This window comes from Ochotona princeps, chromosome 25 (genome assembly GCF_030435755.1).
Source record: "Ochotona princeps isolate mOchPri1 chromosome 25, mOchPri1.hap1, whole genome shotgun sequence".
In the NCBI taxonomy this organism is placed as follows: domain Eukaryota; kingdom Metazoa; phylum Chordata; class Mammalia; order Lagomorpha; family Ochotonidae; genus Ochotona; species Ochotona princeps.
Window position 1 is genome coordinate 2,617,024 of NC_080856.1, and position 14,870 is coordinate 2,631,893.

The following is a 14,870-nucleotide window of genomic DNA, read 5'->3' on the forward strand; positions in this document are numbered from 1 at the left end:
TGGAGAATCAGGAAAGAAGAATTTGAAAATGCTAAATAATAAACATCTGACCATTACATTATATATATATACACATATATAACACACTGCACTCTTAAAAGTATTTTAAATTTTATAAACAAAATCATTACCGTTCCAAAAGCTATATCACTTTAAAATTAGATTTTTTTCTGATTAAACGTGGATAATTGAAAACATTTAAAGATCATTCCACAGTGAAAATTCCATCAAAATTAATATAAACAAATAACTTGAAAATAAGTATATGATATTTAAGCATATCTAAAACATACTTGTTAGGTATAAGTAAAAGGGACATTTTTAAAGTTACAAATGAGCAAAAATGAAGGTCATAACAATGTGGACAAAATATTCTTAAATATTATTTGTCATTAGAGAATCAAAGTATAACATGAATACGTAAATATGCCCACATAGTGTACCACTCACTGGATTCTCACAAAGTGGATATGCCCTTGCAACTATCAAACAGCTCAAAATCCAGTATTAGCTCATCAAAAAACAAGCAGTTCTTTCAAGCCAACGGAAGAGGGTGGTGTTGAGCTGTGAAATACAGGCAGCACCTCAAATCCTCAATGTTAACTGCTCTTCCAGAAAGGAAAGGCTGATTCCAATCCGTGGGAAACAGACAGCTTTAGAATTCAACTATAGAAAGAGTACGTGGAGTAAAAGTCAGCTGGTGGCAGTTTCTTCCCACAGAAAACAGACCAGAAATGGATGCACATCACTGGCCTGAATTAAAATGTTCTTAAATATTTATGGCTATGCAGAGCCACATTCCAAATCTTGGATCAGGACCAGATAAGAACCACACAGCAGCCAAGTCACACGATCTGGGAGAATATAAAATGAGGATCTTGCAGTAGCAGTGGGAGAAATTTGTACAGATTGTCCTGCAAATCAAAATAATAGATCCCATTGAAAATAGAAAAATCAAATACTGAAAGGCACTAGAGAGTAGGCAGAGGCAGAAGTGAGAGGAAGAAGGGAATGGCTTCGGTGTGCAAGTTCCTGTCCGACTTTGTGGAGTCGGAGAGAACTTTAGTAGCAACGCATGATCTTACTGACTTGAAGAATTAACAGAATTGGCCACCACCCATGATGCAGCATGCTATATGGGATCACCAGTTTGAGTCCTGGATGTTCTGCTTCCCCATTCCAGGTCCTTTCTGATGCATTTAGGAAGGCAACAAAAGATGGTCCAAGTACTGGACTCTGCCACCTGCAGGAGAGACCCGGCTGGAGCGCTTGGCTCCTGGATTTTGCCTCGCCCTGACCCAGCTGTTGTGGCCATTTGGAGAGTGAGTCAGTGGATGGACATGTGTCTCTCCCTCTCTTGGAATCTCCTTTTAATCATTTTACTTGCTGTTTTTAATATTATTTACATAGTTGAGGTGGGTCTCTGGTTAGGGTGAGGAGGGTTGAGATATGGAGGAAAGTGGGTGGATAAATATTTCAGTTTTGTTTTCCTGACCTGCTGGGTGGTGGAGCAGGGATGATCTTCAGCCCAGTGGTTTACACTCCAGTGCCCACAGTAACCATCCCTGGGCTTCAAGACTGAGTACTCACTCTGCAAGGAGCGAGGAACAGAGGTGTTTCCGTACCCACTCCTGCTGTCACCGGCTGCGGCTTGCTCCTGGGGCACGGGCAGCTCTTCCAGGAGCCCCCTCCTGTTACTATGGCAGGAAGCCTCTCTTCTCTATCCCCTCTCTCCTTTCCCATGGTCATCTTCCCCTGCCCTGCTTTCTCCCACTTACCCATGGTTTTGCCTTTCCCACTAGTAGGAACTGTTGGGTTTAAATTTGGGGTTCAGAACCAGAAATCCACACAGAATAAAAGTTCAGCTCAAAGTAAGGTTTATTGGGAGCACTCTCCAGTGAAGTTCACCGTCTGGCACAGGCGCCAGGCCAGAGAACTCATGCCTGGGGGGTTGTGGGGAGGAGATGGCAGATAGGTGGTGGAAGGAAAGAGAGAGCGAGCCTGCTCCCTGGTGGGAGACAGCCCAGGACCACTTCCCCATGGCAGGGTGACCCATGAGGGAGATGGCCGCCCAGGCTACACAGCACTGGGCTTTTCTACGTCTCAGATGTGGGGGATGGGGCAGGTGGCAGCTCCTGAGTTCGTGCATGCTTGTGGCCTTGGCGTGTCATCATGACGAGTGGTGTTCTGTGCAGACCTCTGCCTTGGAAGCATTTCTGGACGACAGTGTGCTTGACCTCGGCAGAGATGGCACTAAAGCTAGTGAAGTTCTTTTGTTTGTGGCCAGAGGGAGGCAGCAAGGAGAGACAGCACCGGGATTCAGTCGCTGCTGGTGTTCCAGGGAAACCAGTGTAGAGTTGAGAACGAAATGGAGTAAGATGGCTCATGGCTCACTGCAGTACTTTTCACTTTTACAATTTCTGCTTTGCTTGCTTGGCTGTGGAACTGTGTGAGACTGTGAACTCACGGGCCAAGCTGTCTACATGAGCTTCAGCATGAATAGTTGTCAGTTCCCAGGAATCGAGGTCTGAGTCTGGTTTTCTCACAGGTGGCTTCAAGGCCTAAGTCTGGTTATCTTGACTACTAAGCCAGAGAAGAGCCAGGCACAGGCTCCAACCACAACGAGCTTTAGTAAACTGTCCCTATAAACACTCTATGAATGTGCTGCCCGGGGCTGCACTCTGTTACGGGGTGTTGGTCCCACTTGGTTGGTTGCCTGGTTGGTCGGTCGGTTGCCTTGCCTTGCATTGTAATAAAACTTGGTTGTGATGGTCGCTGGTGACTGTAACACTGTTTTGGCAGTGGAGTGCGTGCAGCACCAGGGGTTCCTGGCTTGCCCTTTGCACGCAGCGCCTTCAGGAGCTGCTTCTGCTTGGCCGAACAGAAACATCACTATTTTGTCCTGTTTTTTGTCTTCTGTGTCATGGATGTGCATGAAAGTCATGATTTATTCCCTTTTACATTATTGTGCGGGTAGTTTAGGGAATTCTCATGACATAGGTCTTAAGATTTAATCCTGTTTTTGTGGGGGGCTATGAGTTAATCACAGCAAGATGTTAATTTTCCTAAGGAATTGTTATTACACTTCATTTTAACGGGAGCGAGAAAGTTCAGTTCAGATACAAACACATTACCATGCTTTCTTTTGGCAAGGGCACAGTGCAGCCAGAATTGCCAGTACAGCTGAGTCAGGCCCTTGTCAGGGTCCTTTCTCTAGTGTGGGGCACGAGGCTGGCCGGGCATCGCCATGATGGCAGCCGGTGCTCTCAAGGCCTGAGAGCAGCCTGAGCTCACACAAGCATTAGGAGAGGAGTCCAGGAAGACCCTTCCTCCTCAGACAACATCTATTCTTGGATACTACAAATACAAGTCTGACCCTGAGGGTTGTTTTGCAACTCTCCCGGCACCTGGAGTAATACAATGTTGCAACATCAGCTTCCCTGGAACATCCTGTGAAAAACGGCTTGATTAAACTTTCCGATTTTCTGGGGCCTCTACCTGTGCTTCCTTCTTGCCAGGAACCCAAAGTCTCCCTTTGAACATAAGCTGTCAAGGAGCTATACTTTTTAGCTAGCTTTGTGGGTGGGGTGTGGGTGCCCCCCCCAGAGGAGCCCTGGATGACCCCCACGTGTGGGGAGGCACCTTCATTTCCTGCCTCTCCTCCTTCCTGGTCTGCACCCGCCTCCCTGAACAGCTACCCCCACCTGCCTGAGCCCATTCATGAGCTGCTGCCCTCCTCCAGTTGAGCGGCCCGCCTGATCCTGAGCCGTTCAACGTCTGCTGTTCAACCCACTTTCTGTTGGTGACATGGTCTGGGCCCCATGATCAGCCACCTCTGCCTGGCACCACCAACCCCGCAGCTGGCATGTCTGCATGCCACCCGTGGCCCACATCGCCTGTTGCTGCCAGCGCTCTTCAGCCGCTGGAGCCACTTTAAATGTCTGCTCGCAGCGGCCAGCAGCCAAGGCTAGAGCCGCTACCGGCTCCCCTGGCGGGATTCCAACAGCCTCCCTCGGCCCAGCCCTGCTGCTGCGCGCGGCCAACTGCCGCCCGCGCTGCCCGGAGGTGCTGCGCGCTGCCACCAGCCTCTGGACTCAGCCCGCACCTTCAAGGCAGAGTTAAGACACCTCTGGCCGCCGCCAGCCGTCTGCGCCCAGCCTCTAGCAACCTCCAAAAGCGGCTGGCGTAGCCCCGCCGCACTTTGCCTCTGCCGGTGGCCACCAGCGTCCAGCGCCGCCTGCATGCCTGTCCGCCTGCATGCTGATGCTGGGCGCCACCACAAGCCTCTTCCGCCCCTTGTCATCTGTTGGCGCCAGATCCCTCTGCTGCTTTGCGGCACTTTAAGATGCCTTTGCCTGCAGTCACCAGTCACTGGGGCCAGAGGCCGCCTGCTGCCCGCGCCCGTTGGCTGCTGCCCAAACCTCTCTAAGCCCCCTGTGCCATCGGACATGGCTGCCAGCCCCGCTGCCCATGTCCACCTGCTTGCTGGGTGCTGCTTTAAGCCGCCTCTGCCTGCTGCCACCTGCTGCCCCAGCCCGTCCGCTGCGCGCCCCGCCCCTCGGGCCGCGCGCCTGCTTTAAGCCGCAGCTGCAGCTGCCGGCTGCAAGCAGCGCCTTCACTTGTGTCCGAAGATGGGTTCTGCGCTCTACGTTCAGGATACCACCTCAGGAGATCCATCGCCAAGGTCAAGGTAGGAGCCCTGTCGTCGGAAGGAGAGGCAGGGGAGAAGTGTGGGGGCCTTTGTTTGCATGGCTGTGTGACCTGCACAGGGCTGGGAGGACCCTGAGTAGCATCACACTGATAGACGGGGGAGGGTGTTGTGATGGAGGCTGGCAGGTCCAGGTTGGTCCTGGTTGGCCCAGGTTAGCTCAGGTCTGAGGCCCAACAAGCCCGTGGTCCTGAGGGATCTGTGTGTGCACTCCAAGTTTAGAGACAAATGAAAATGCTCTGAAGTTTAAGTGCAACCCTCCCTGACTCAGTTTGTCGGGCTTGTTGCTGAACCTGCTGTTGGCGAGTCCTGGAGTTTGCTTGTGGTGTCTAAGAGCACAGGTGTCAGGAGGATTTTTGTGGGTATTTGATAGCTTGTGCCTTTTTTTTTTCCTTAGCCCTGCTTCTCAAAGTAGGAAAATATGGCTTGAGTTGAGGCAAGACGATCACATAGACAAGTCAGTGCACTTGGAATGCTGCTTTTGTGCCAAGGTGGGGCGTCAGGCTAAGTTGTTTCCACTGCAGGTGATCTCTGGGCGTGTGTGCCCTCATCCTGGGATTGGGAATGTTCCGGTTCTATGTAGATTTGATAGGATGTGAGAGGAGAGCCATCCAAAGTACTGGCTGGAATTGGTAAGATGGAATACTTTCAGAGAGACTGACCTATTGTATCCAATTTGTTGATGAGTTTGATGCTTTTCAGACATGTTTTCTGTCTCGACTGTAAATCAGGCTGAATGACTGAGTAATGAAAATTGTCAGTTTAGTCTTCACATTCTTTGGGTCAGGCGTGCTTGTCAGGATAACACGCTTTGATTCCTGTTCTGCTCACCCTCACAAGTGTTGAATGAAGAGGGAAGGTGGTTTACTGCCGGCCTGAACATCTGCATAAATGCTTACGTGCACCTGTTGTTCTTGTTACCCTGATATAATGGCTTTATGTTTTGTTTTGAAAACTTTTGTTTTGTGTCTGAGGGAACTAGAACAAATAATGTAGGAGTGGGTCCCGTGTCCTTTAGAACACTGTCAGCTTGCATGTAGCCGTGACTTTCTGAGTACACATTTAGCATCTTAGTGAATAATTGTTAAAGTGGAAGACACTTACTTGTTTTACCTTTGTGGATTTCATGACCTCTGCCTGCATGTTGGAGAGAGCCAAGAGAGCCCAGATAGCCAAGGTGGTAAGAACAAAGCAATGCTAGCTGGAGACGCCATGCTGATGCTAGATGAAGAGGAGGCTTGGCAGCTGCTGGCTGTTATGGTGACTTTGTTGCAGTAACCATTTCGACACTGGTTGTGTGCTTCTGAGTTGGTCTTCCAGGGTAGCGGTTAAGACACAAGCTCTGCCTCTCTCCTTTGCTGATACTCAGATTGGCAGGGGAAGTGTGGAGGAGGGCTTGTCTCTGGGCAGAGATGAGGACTTCAGCTGTGAAGCCTGGGTGTGTGGAGGTGGAGGCACTTCCAGAGGAGCAAAGAAGGCTGGGTCTGGGGGAAAGCCATGGTGTCGAAGCTGAAAGGACTTAGCCAAGGCCAAGGGGCAGAGTCTTTTTAACGTCATGCTGTTGAATTTGGAAATACAGAACTGGGGTTCTGCCTATGGCCTGGGAAAGTTGTTGAGCCTCTGCACCCATGTGGGAAACCAAGAGGAGGCTCCTGGCTTCAGATTGGCTCAGCTCCAACCATTGCAGCCATTTAGGAAGTGAAACAGCAATTGAAAGATCTCTCTTGATATCTTCCTCTGTAACTCCGCCTTTCCAAGTAAAATAAGTAGATCTTTAAAAACAGCTGTGGTCTGCCATGCTGGCCTCCCGTACGGGAGGTGGTCCGTCTGCTGGCTGCTTCAGTCCCAGTGCAGCTGTCTGCTGTCGGCCTAAGGAAAGCAGTGGAAGAAGGTGCAAATGCTGGTGCCCTGGCATCGTCTGACAGTCCCAGAAGCAGCTCTGGGCTCCTGCCTTCTGCCTGGCTCATCCCTGGCAACTGGTGACGTCTAGGGAGTAAATCTCTGTCTCACCCTTTCTCTGTATCTCTAAGTTACAGACCAATAAATACTTTTTTAAGCAAACCATGATTGATTTTGCAATCAGTGGATGAGAAAGAATGAGAGAGATACATTCCATCTGCTGGAAATTCCTTCATTTATTCCTCAAACAGCTTCAACTGCTATTGTTCTAGGCTGAAACCAGGAGGCTGTTGGGTGTCTCGTGTGGTGGGATGACACAGAAGCACCTGCTGTGTGTTCCACTGGTTTCCTAGGCACATGAGCAGGAGCTGGACCTGAAGCCGCGGCCACTCATGGATGTCTGGCACCACAGTCAGAGGCTTAACATGTTGGGCCACAGCAGTTGCTCCATCTCTCCCATGCCTTAATGATTTCTTTCCCCTGAAAAGGTATTAAATAAAGTTTTTCTGTAACTCCCAAGTATGAGGTTTCTGCGTTTCGTAATGTCCTGTATGAAACATTGCATGTTTGGTATGTTCACTGTTGTCTTAGTCTGCCTTTGTCTCTTTCTTTAGCAGGGTGATGCTGCCCGCTCCAGGCCAGGGCCCACCAGCAAGTCCTGAAGCACCTTGGTCGGTGCCTCGGCCTTGAGCACCGTGACATTTTCTGCTGCCCAGGCATGATCAGCTGGTGTATCTCCTTGTGCTTGAGTAGCTCCAAGTTGTAGTGGAACCTGTGGACAAGGTAGCTCAGACACAGGATAACCCGCTGTGTTGTGAGCTGTGGTGGTGTGCTCACACACAGTGCTTGGAGAAGCCGTGCCACACTAGGGGTAGGCAGTGACCCTCATATGTGGCTGCACCAGGCCTTGGTCTGCTTGGAGCACTGTGGAAGCTATGGCCACAGAAGGCACAGGACAAGAAATTCTTGCATGGTTGATGGCCAGTGGCCCTTGAAGCCCTTGCACAGCAGTGTGGCTTCTTCTAAAATATGTCGTTTCAGTAATGGTGACTAGAACACGTGGAGGGCACCAAACATAATTCCCACTTCTCTCTTTCCCTGGTTTTCTTGCTTTAAAAAAAGTGCAGTTTTTGATTTTAAAGAGGGAAGAAAATTGGATGTCAGTACCTTAGGTAATTACTTAATTTCATAATTTCCCTGACAATATTGTGTGGGTTTTTGAAGAATCTACAATGCCCAGTGAGGGTAGAGAATTTTGCTGTGATCTACATTTTCCTTTGTAAGGTTTAAGGCTAGTATTTTTTACATGCAAATAAACCTTAGCAGAGGTAAACTTGGAGCAAGTTGTGTGACAAAAATAGCTGCAGATGTGACACAGGCGAAGGTGTAGTCATTGCCCTATTTTATATTTTAATGATTAAATAAAAGAAATGGTTTTAATAATTATGAAAATGTAATAAATGGCCTTTAAGATACACAGATACAGATAGTCCTAGGTAAAAGTTAAAGAAGGAAGTTGTGTGTTGAATACCTTTGTTGATAGTCTGCTTGTCATTATGAATGCTGTTTCCAGGGAGCCTGCCAGAACCAGGGCCATGGCTCATTTGGGGAAAGAAAAAAGATGTCTCCACTTGGATGGTGCGACGTTCGTAGCAAATGGAAGGTTGCTCGCTGGCTGTATCAGACCAGACACTGGGAAGCACTGCTGGCCAGTGAAGATGCAGGAAGCATTTGTGACTTGGCAAGGAGACTGAGAGTAGCCGCGATAAAGGTAAGTCACATTCTTTAACTTTAACAGCTGAGGGACTAGTAAATCCCACGTTCTTACTACAAGCTGTGCCTTGATAACAATCCCAGACAAGAGACAGTGTCCAGTCCCTTGTTCCTTGTGTTGCCAGTTGGTTCTTGGAAAGCTTGCTTACATGCAGCTCATAAGGGAATGTAGCAATCAGAAGTAGGACTGCAGACCGAAAAACCACTTAGCTCTTGAGATTCTGTTATCCCATGTATTATACAAGTTATATAAAAAAATTGAAACCACCTGTTTGAAAGGCTTACAATGTTTTCTGTAGCTTGAAATGCCAGTCATGTTGTCGCAGACCCGAGGGGTGCATTTTCTGCATGTCTCTGAGCTGGCATCATCATTGATGCCAGAACTTTACTCTGCGCTTCTCTTTATATGTGCTCTTAATCATAGTACACTTCTTCAAATGGCAACTAGGTTGATAATGTGACGAATAAGCTCATTAGGAAGATTGTTTTTCTGGGGACTTCTGGATTTTTAACTGCCTGTAGGAACAGAAACCTCTGTAGTGCAATTGGAGCATTCTTGCATTTGATATTTTTTTATTGATATAGCAACTTGACAAATTTTCTGATGAAGAAAAACATTTTACAACTAAGATGTAAGAGTGTATATAGGACCTGGTGCCATGACCTAGCGGCTAAAGTCCTCGCCTTGAACACGCCAGGATCCCATATGGGCGCCGGTTCTAATCCAGGTGGCCCCACTTCCCACCCAGCTCCCTGCTTGTGGCCTGGGGAAGCAGTTGAGGACGGCCCAAAGCCTTGGGACCCTGCACCCGCGTGGGAGACCTGGAGGAGGTTCCTGGCTCCTGGCTCCTGGCTTAGGATTGGCTTAGCACCGGCCATTGCGACTGCTTGGGGAGTGAATCAACAGAGTGAATCAATCTGTCTCTCCTCCTTTGCATATCAGACCTTCCAATAAAAATAAATAAATCTTAGAAAAAGAGTGTATAAATGTTTGTAGTGTGTGTGAGTCTTGAACAGTTACTGGGAGTCATATTGAGGCATTTTCTCTTAAGGTATTAAACACCTCATTTCTCTTCAATTTGTGCTCCTTATATAGGAATGCACAAAGATTTAAAGCTGTTTTGGATTTTTCAAAAATTTTCTTAAATGTTGCTCATGTATGTAGTTACTTTTGTGTCATATTCTCAAATTTGGTGTGTTAGTATTCACTCATCTGAATGAAGTTGCCAGTCTGATGCCAACAGCCTGGGAGGTGAAATATTACAAGTAGTTCTGGACAGCAGAGGGCAGTAAGGAGCAGTGAGCAAATGGTACTTGACATCAGCTGATGGGGATCCTTTCCTTGGAGGAGGCAAAGATACAGGCGTCCAGAGGGCCAGCTGCAGGAAGGATCATTGCAGTGACAAGGGCCCAGGAAGGAAATCAGAATAAATGAGATGTGTGAAGGGTTGACTTATGGAGCCCTAGCTGAAAGTGTTGCATCTGCCCTTGAGGTGGGCAAGAGTAATCAGAGAAAGCACAGATTAGAACTCGCTGTTTTCTGATTGCTATTCCAGTCTGTTCAATGCCAGGGTCTGACTGCTTCATGTAACAGGCCTCTATAGGTAGTTCTGGGAGCTAATGCAAACTGGCTGTCTGAGAGTTAGCAGCAAGCTTCGCACGAGGACTGAGGAGTGCAGAACCAAGGCTGTGAAGAAGTTGTTGGAAATGAGCGTCATATGCAGCTGCAGAAAGTGGAAAAGCTGCAGGTCAGTGTCAGGAATACGATCTTGCCACCTACCTGAGCAGGGTGTGGTTTCACACTGGGATGGCAATTTTCCACTTTTATATCTGGGAAAGCTGCTTGTTTGTAGGGAAACTCTGTGGATTAGAGATTAGACAGTCCTCATTCTACTAACTCTAAGTCTCTGGTCCCCATGCGGCACGATTCTCTTTAGCTTCGTTTTCTCCATTTGTAGATTGTTCCTGTCTCAGAAGCTGATGTTGAGGCAATGAAACACTGTCTGTAAGGTGCCTTGCAGTATCTTTTTGTTTGGTAATTGCTCCCTGGGCTGTAGTGTGTGATGTATTCTCCAGCATTTCTCTTTGTGCTTGGACAAACATCCATAGTATTGTTGATTATGTTGAAAAAGACTGTTTTCCTGTCTTCAATAAGCATACTTGAAACTACTAGGAGAGTGCAATGTGAGTTGGCTTGCTAAGTTTTCTGTTCTCTTATTTTATACTCACGTAAGTCCTCTGAGGTGCTTTTACTGTCACCTGTGCTTTGGAGTGGAGACACTGAGACTAATAAAATCGTGGATTTTACCAGTGCCCTGTACATGGCAAATACCTAATAGGGTTCAAGAGACACATGGTTTGATTGCCACGATCCTGCCATGACCACTATGCAACCTTCTCTCCTATATAGACAGTTCATCGCTCATCTAAAAACTGAAGAGTAGAAATAGGATAAATAAGTATTTTATGTTTGTGATATGCTGAAACAATACTGCAGCTAGCTAGGCTTCATCTTTACGCCATTTCTTCTTTTGGCATTTAGGGTGGAAAGTCCAGAGTTCAGTGACAGAAATGAAAACAGACTGCTGTGGGTTGAGTCCCCCACCTCGCTCCCACTTTGGAGCCCTGGTCTGTCTTTCCTTGCCGCACAAGGACACAGTGTGAAGGTGCTGGACCTTGAACTGGGAAGAGCAGCTGAGTCAGTGGGGGGAACACGATTGTGGACTTTCAACCTTCAAAGCTGTAAGTAACATGAACTTCTTTTTTTTTTTTTAAAGATTTATTTTATTTTCATTACAAAGTCAGATATACTGAGAGGAGAAGAGACAGAGAGGAAGTGGAGCTGCCGGGACCAGAACCAGCGGCCATATGGGATCAAGGCGAGGACCTTAGCCACCAGGCCACGCCGCCGAGCCCAGTAACATGAACTTCTTTTGACAGATCACCTAGTGCCAGGGAGTAGAAAACGGGGTTAAACATATGTTGCTTATACTAATTGTTATCTACAGTACTATGTAATTTCACTATGAAAATGACACAGTAATAATATTATGGTATAGTTTAGGGAAATATTGACACTTGGACAAACTGAATGAAAGGTTTATTCATCTATAGGATTCATGTGCAGGAATGATTACCTCAGATTAAATTGGAGGAATCGAAAGTCAGGGCCCAAACACAGCAGACTGGTGTGTGAGTTTGTCAGTTGGTCAGTTATGGCATGAGCCTTAGAACTCTTGACATCACAGTGGTGGGCTGGCCTGGCTACTGCAGAACCCTCACTCGTCCTAGTGGTGTGGCCAGCGTCTGCGTGCTAGTCTAGCCACGTCTCTCCCTACGGCCAGCGTAGGGAACGGGAATGTTTCTAGGAGCCAAAAAGGACTCCACTCCTGGAATTCGTCCACAGGCCCGCGGTTCTAGGTAATCTTTTCATCCTGTACTTGTGATCACCCAAGCTGACTAGTAGTCCAGGAGGAGTTGTGAACTTGTTAACCCAGATGGCGAGTAATTGGTCATTTTGTTGTTGATAACATGAGAGGATACTCAGGTTCGGCTGATGTGGCACTGCTGACCTCCAGAGCAGGCCCTGTATCATCAGGGAGACAATTCCTTAGCTCAGTGGGAAGCAGTTCCCTCCTGAAAAGCAATCTACAGAGGAGCTTTCCTGTTTAGGAAAGAGTTTTGTGTTCTTCCCAGGCCCATGGGTTTAACTTTTATGGCCACATACACCTGTTAGAGATGGTCCTAACTCAAGCAGTTCACATCTAAACATGGCTTTGTGTTAAGAAAATTTAGATACTTGCAGTATGATCTGGTGCTTTTTAGCACTCCCACACTGCCTTAATGAGAATACTTATTTGGATAAGATGGGGAGCCTATTTAGTGTATAAATAATCATGCCAACCTGAGACCCAATTATAAGTATGTCTTGACAAACATCATTAAAAAATGCTGGATGACAGCTCTGATCTGGAGATCCCACTTGGTTAGCTTAGGCCTACTAGGGCAGTCAACCCCATGTGAAGGTTTTTCACACTTTTTCAATCTGTATTCTCTTTTTGCAATTGACACATTCCTAGGTTACGTCATATAGTGTTTAAGACTTACGTTTTGGGGGGGTTGATGGGGGGACATTCTGCCTACCAGCCTATCTAGCAAGCACTCCTTCCGGCACTCCACCAACGGTTGTCCAAGGTTACCAATGGCCTTCGTGTTACTGAATCCGATGATCAGTGCCTGCTGATCTCACACCACACCTTCACATTTGATGTGACCAGTGGCTTCCACCTTTTCTTTCTGCTCTGACTTGCTGTTTTCTGGTTTCCCCTAGATTCTCCCGTGAGGGTCTTCCCCATCTGTCTGCGTCTCTCACCTCTGCTCTTTCAGGCTTTTAAACACAGAACCCCATTACATTTAGTTGGAGATCCTTTTTTGGGAAAGTGAGGCTATAATTTGGTCATGTGTCACCCCAGATGTTTTGCATAAAGCTCATTCTGTCAATTGTTTTATCATGGCTCTGTGGTGTTTGATGTTGAGCAGGCCCAACCGTGGTTGTAAAACTGATGGCCCAGCAGCCATGACTTCACCGGAGCCCCCCCAACGCCGCCTCCTGCTGCATGGACCCGTGAAGCTGACCAGTAATAACCAGGTCAAGAAGCGTCATGCCTTTCTGTACAGTGATGTGCTGCTCATTTCAAACAACAAGTAGGTGCATTCCAAGCATGCTTTCCTGGTTTAAAATCATTTTTGTGTACTTTCTCTAAGTAAACAGGGCGGTTTAGTTTGGTCTCTGCAAATGTTTTGGGCTTCTCCCTTAATTATGAATTATTCTGTGAAGATTTATTCTGCATCTTTTGCTTGTAGAGAATGCAATCAAGAATAGGAGGGTCAGGGTTCCTCTTTTCTTGGGATTCATACATATGATAAAATAGCAAGCAGATAATTGAAGGTTGTGGCAAATGTAGACTGTGTTCTTATAGGAGGATAGATGTGGTGCAGAGAATAAGGTAGTGTCAGAGAGGAGTCCTTGCAACATTTAAACTGCCTTTGGCATGAGAAGCAGCCGCCTGTTCTAGACTGAGTGCCCCAAGCTGCCTGACTCAGGCGACCAGAGGCCCTGCTGTGCTAAGGCTCCTTCCCCCAGGATGTTATGGGTCTTTCCACACGAGGTCTCCTGTGTTGCATGATTAGATGGACTCCAAGAGTCCTACGCTGCTGTGCCCTGAACCCTGAGCATCTTTCTTCAGGCTTGTCACTGCTTGCTTCTATAATTCACTTGAAAGAGTTGAAAACGAGGAAGACAACATGTCAAAGTGAAGCTGGGTTGGGCCACACCTGTGTCCAGCAAGGACACTGCTGAAGCTGCTGATCACCCAGTGACTGTAGCAGAAAAGTGGGGCCATTTTCTGCACTTACTCATCACACTCTGAGCACTCGGCTGGGACGCATTTTGCATTGTAGTTGTGATTTGGTTGTAGACTGTCGGCTATGGCAGTACAGCCTTAGCCAGAATCGTTGAGGCACGTTGTTTGAACCAGACCTTAAGAAGGGAAATTTGAAATAAGCTATGGTTATTACAGCGGTGAAGAAACTTGTTTTCTGCCGGGGGCCATTTGAATATTTATAACATCATTCATTGAATGAGTCGAAGTGCCAACATTAAAAATTATGAATTTATTGCATTTTGAATCCAGCCTGCAGTTGCCTTGACCAAACTATCCCAAATGACTTTTCTGTTCTCATACAGCCTGGGAACCAGATGTTCCCCACTCCTGCTCTAAAAACTCGAGATTCAAACATATTTGAAATCTTTCCGCACTAAAGCTATTCCAAGACTTGAGTCTGTCTCTCTTATTTGGAAATAATTCATGTAGTATTTAAGGATTTTTTTCCAACTCCCCACAACACTGTTGAATTCAGTAAGATATAGATAACCAGGGAATGAGTTTAAAATGTAACATCTTTAAGATAGAGTTTGTTGTGTACTTACTGCACTCAGTATTAAGAAAGGAAACCACCCAGCAATGGCCCGTCTGTGTTGTAGGTGCCCTGGGTCATCCCTCACTTAGGGCACACTCAGCAGTGGCCCATCTGTGTTGTAGGTGCCTTGGGTCATCCCTCACTTAGGGCACACCCAGCAATGGCCCATCTGTGTTGTAGGTGCCCTGGGTCATCCCTCACTTAGGACACACCCAGCAATGGCCCATCTGACCCGAACTTGTACTGTGCACCAAGAGGGAATATGTGGGAATGAGCTGTTCCTATCACATTTGAGAAACATCTCATTTGATAATCTTTCTCTAGGTACAAAAAGCAGTTCAAAATCAAACTCCGGGTTCCAATAAACAACATATGGCTTGCTAAAAATACTGTGGAGCATGGTGACAGTCCTGAATTAAAATCACTGAAGTTGGGATGGCCTTTGCAAAATTTTACGGCTAAGTTCTCGTAAGTACCACTTCTGAATCCTGTAATATCACTTTTTTATGAA

The 14,870-nt window shown here is 47.0% G+C and overlaps 1 protein-coding gene across 1 annotated transcript in view; it reads left to right on the top strand.

Annotated features, from left to right (window-relative positions):
- The first annotated feature begins 11,507 nt into the window (after positions 1-11,507).
- LOC131483324 (rho GTPase-activating protein 20-like) overlaps positions 11,508-14,870 on the top strand; it is a 42,079-nt gene continuing 38,716 nt past the window's right edge. The window contains exons 1-3 of the mRNA XM_058681260.1: positions 11,508-11,800; positions 12,920-13,084; positions 14,684-14,827. Of these exons, the coding sequence (XP_058537243.1) occupies positions 11,739-11,800; positions 12,920-13,084; positions 14,684-14,827 (371 nt within the window). The 5' untranslated portion in view covers positions 11,508-11,738. The remainder of the gene's footprint in view (positions 11,801-12,919; positions 13,085-14,683; positions 14,828-14,870) is intronic.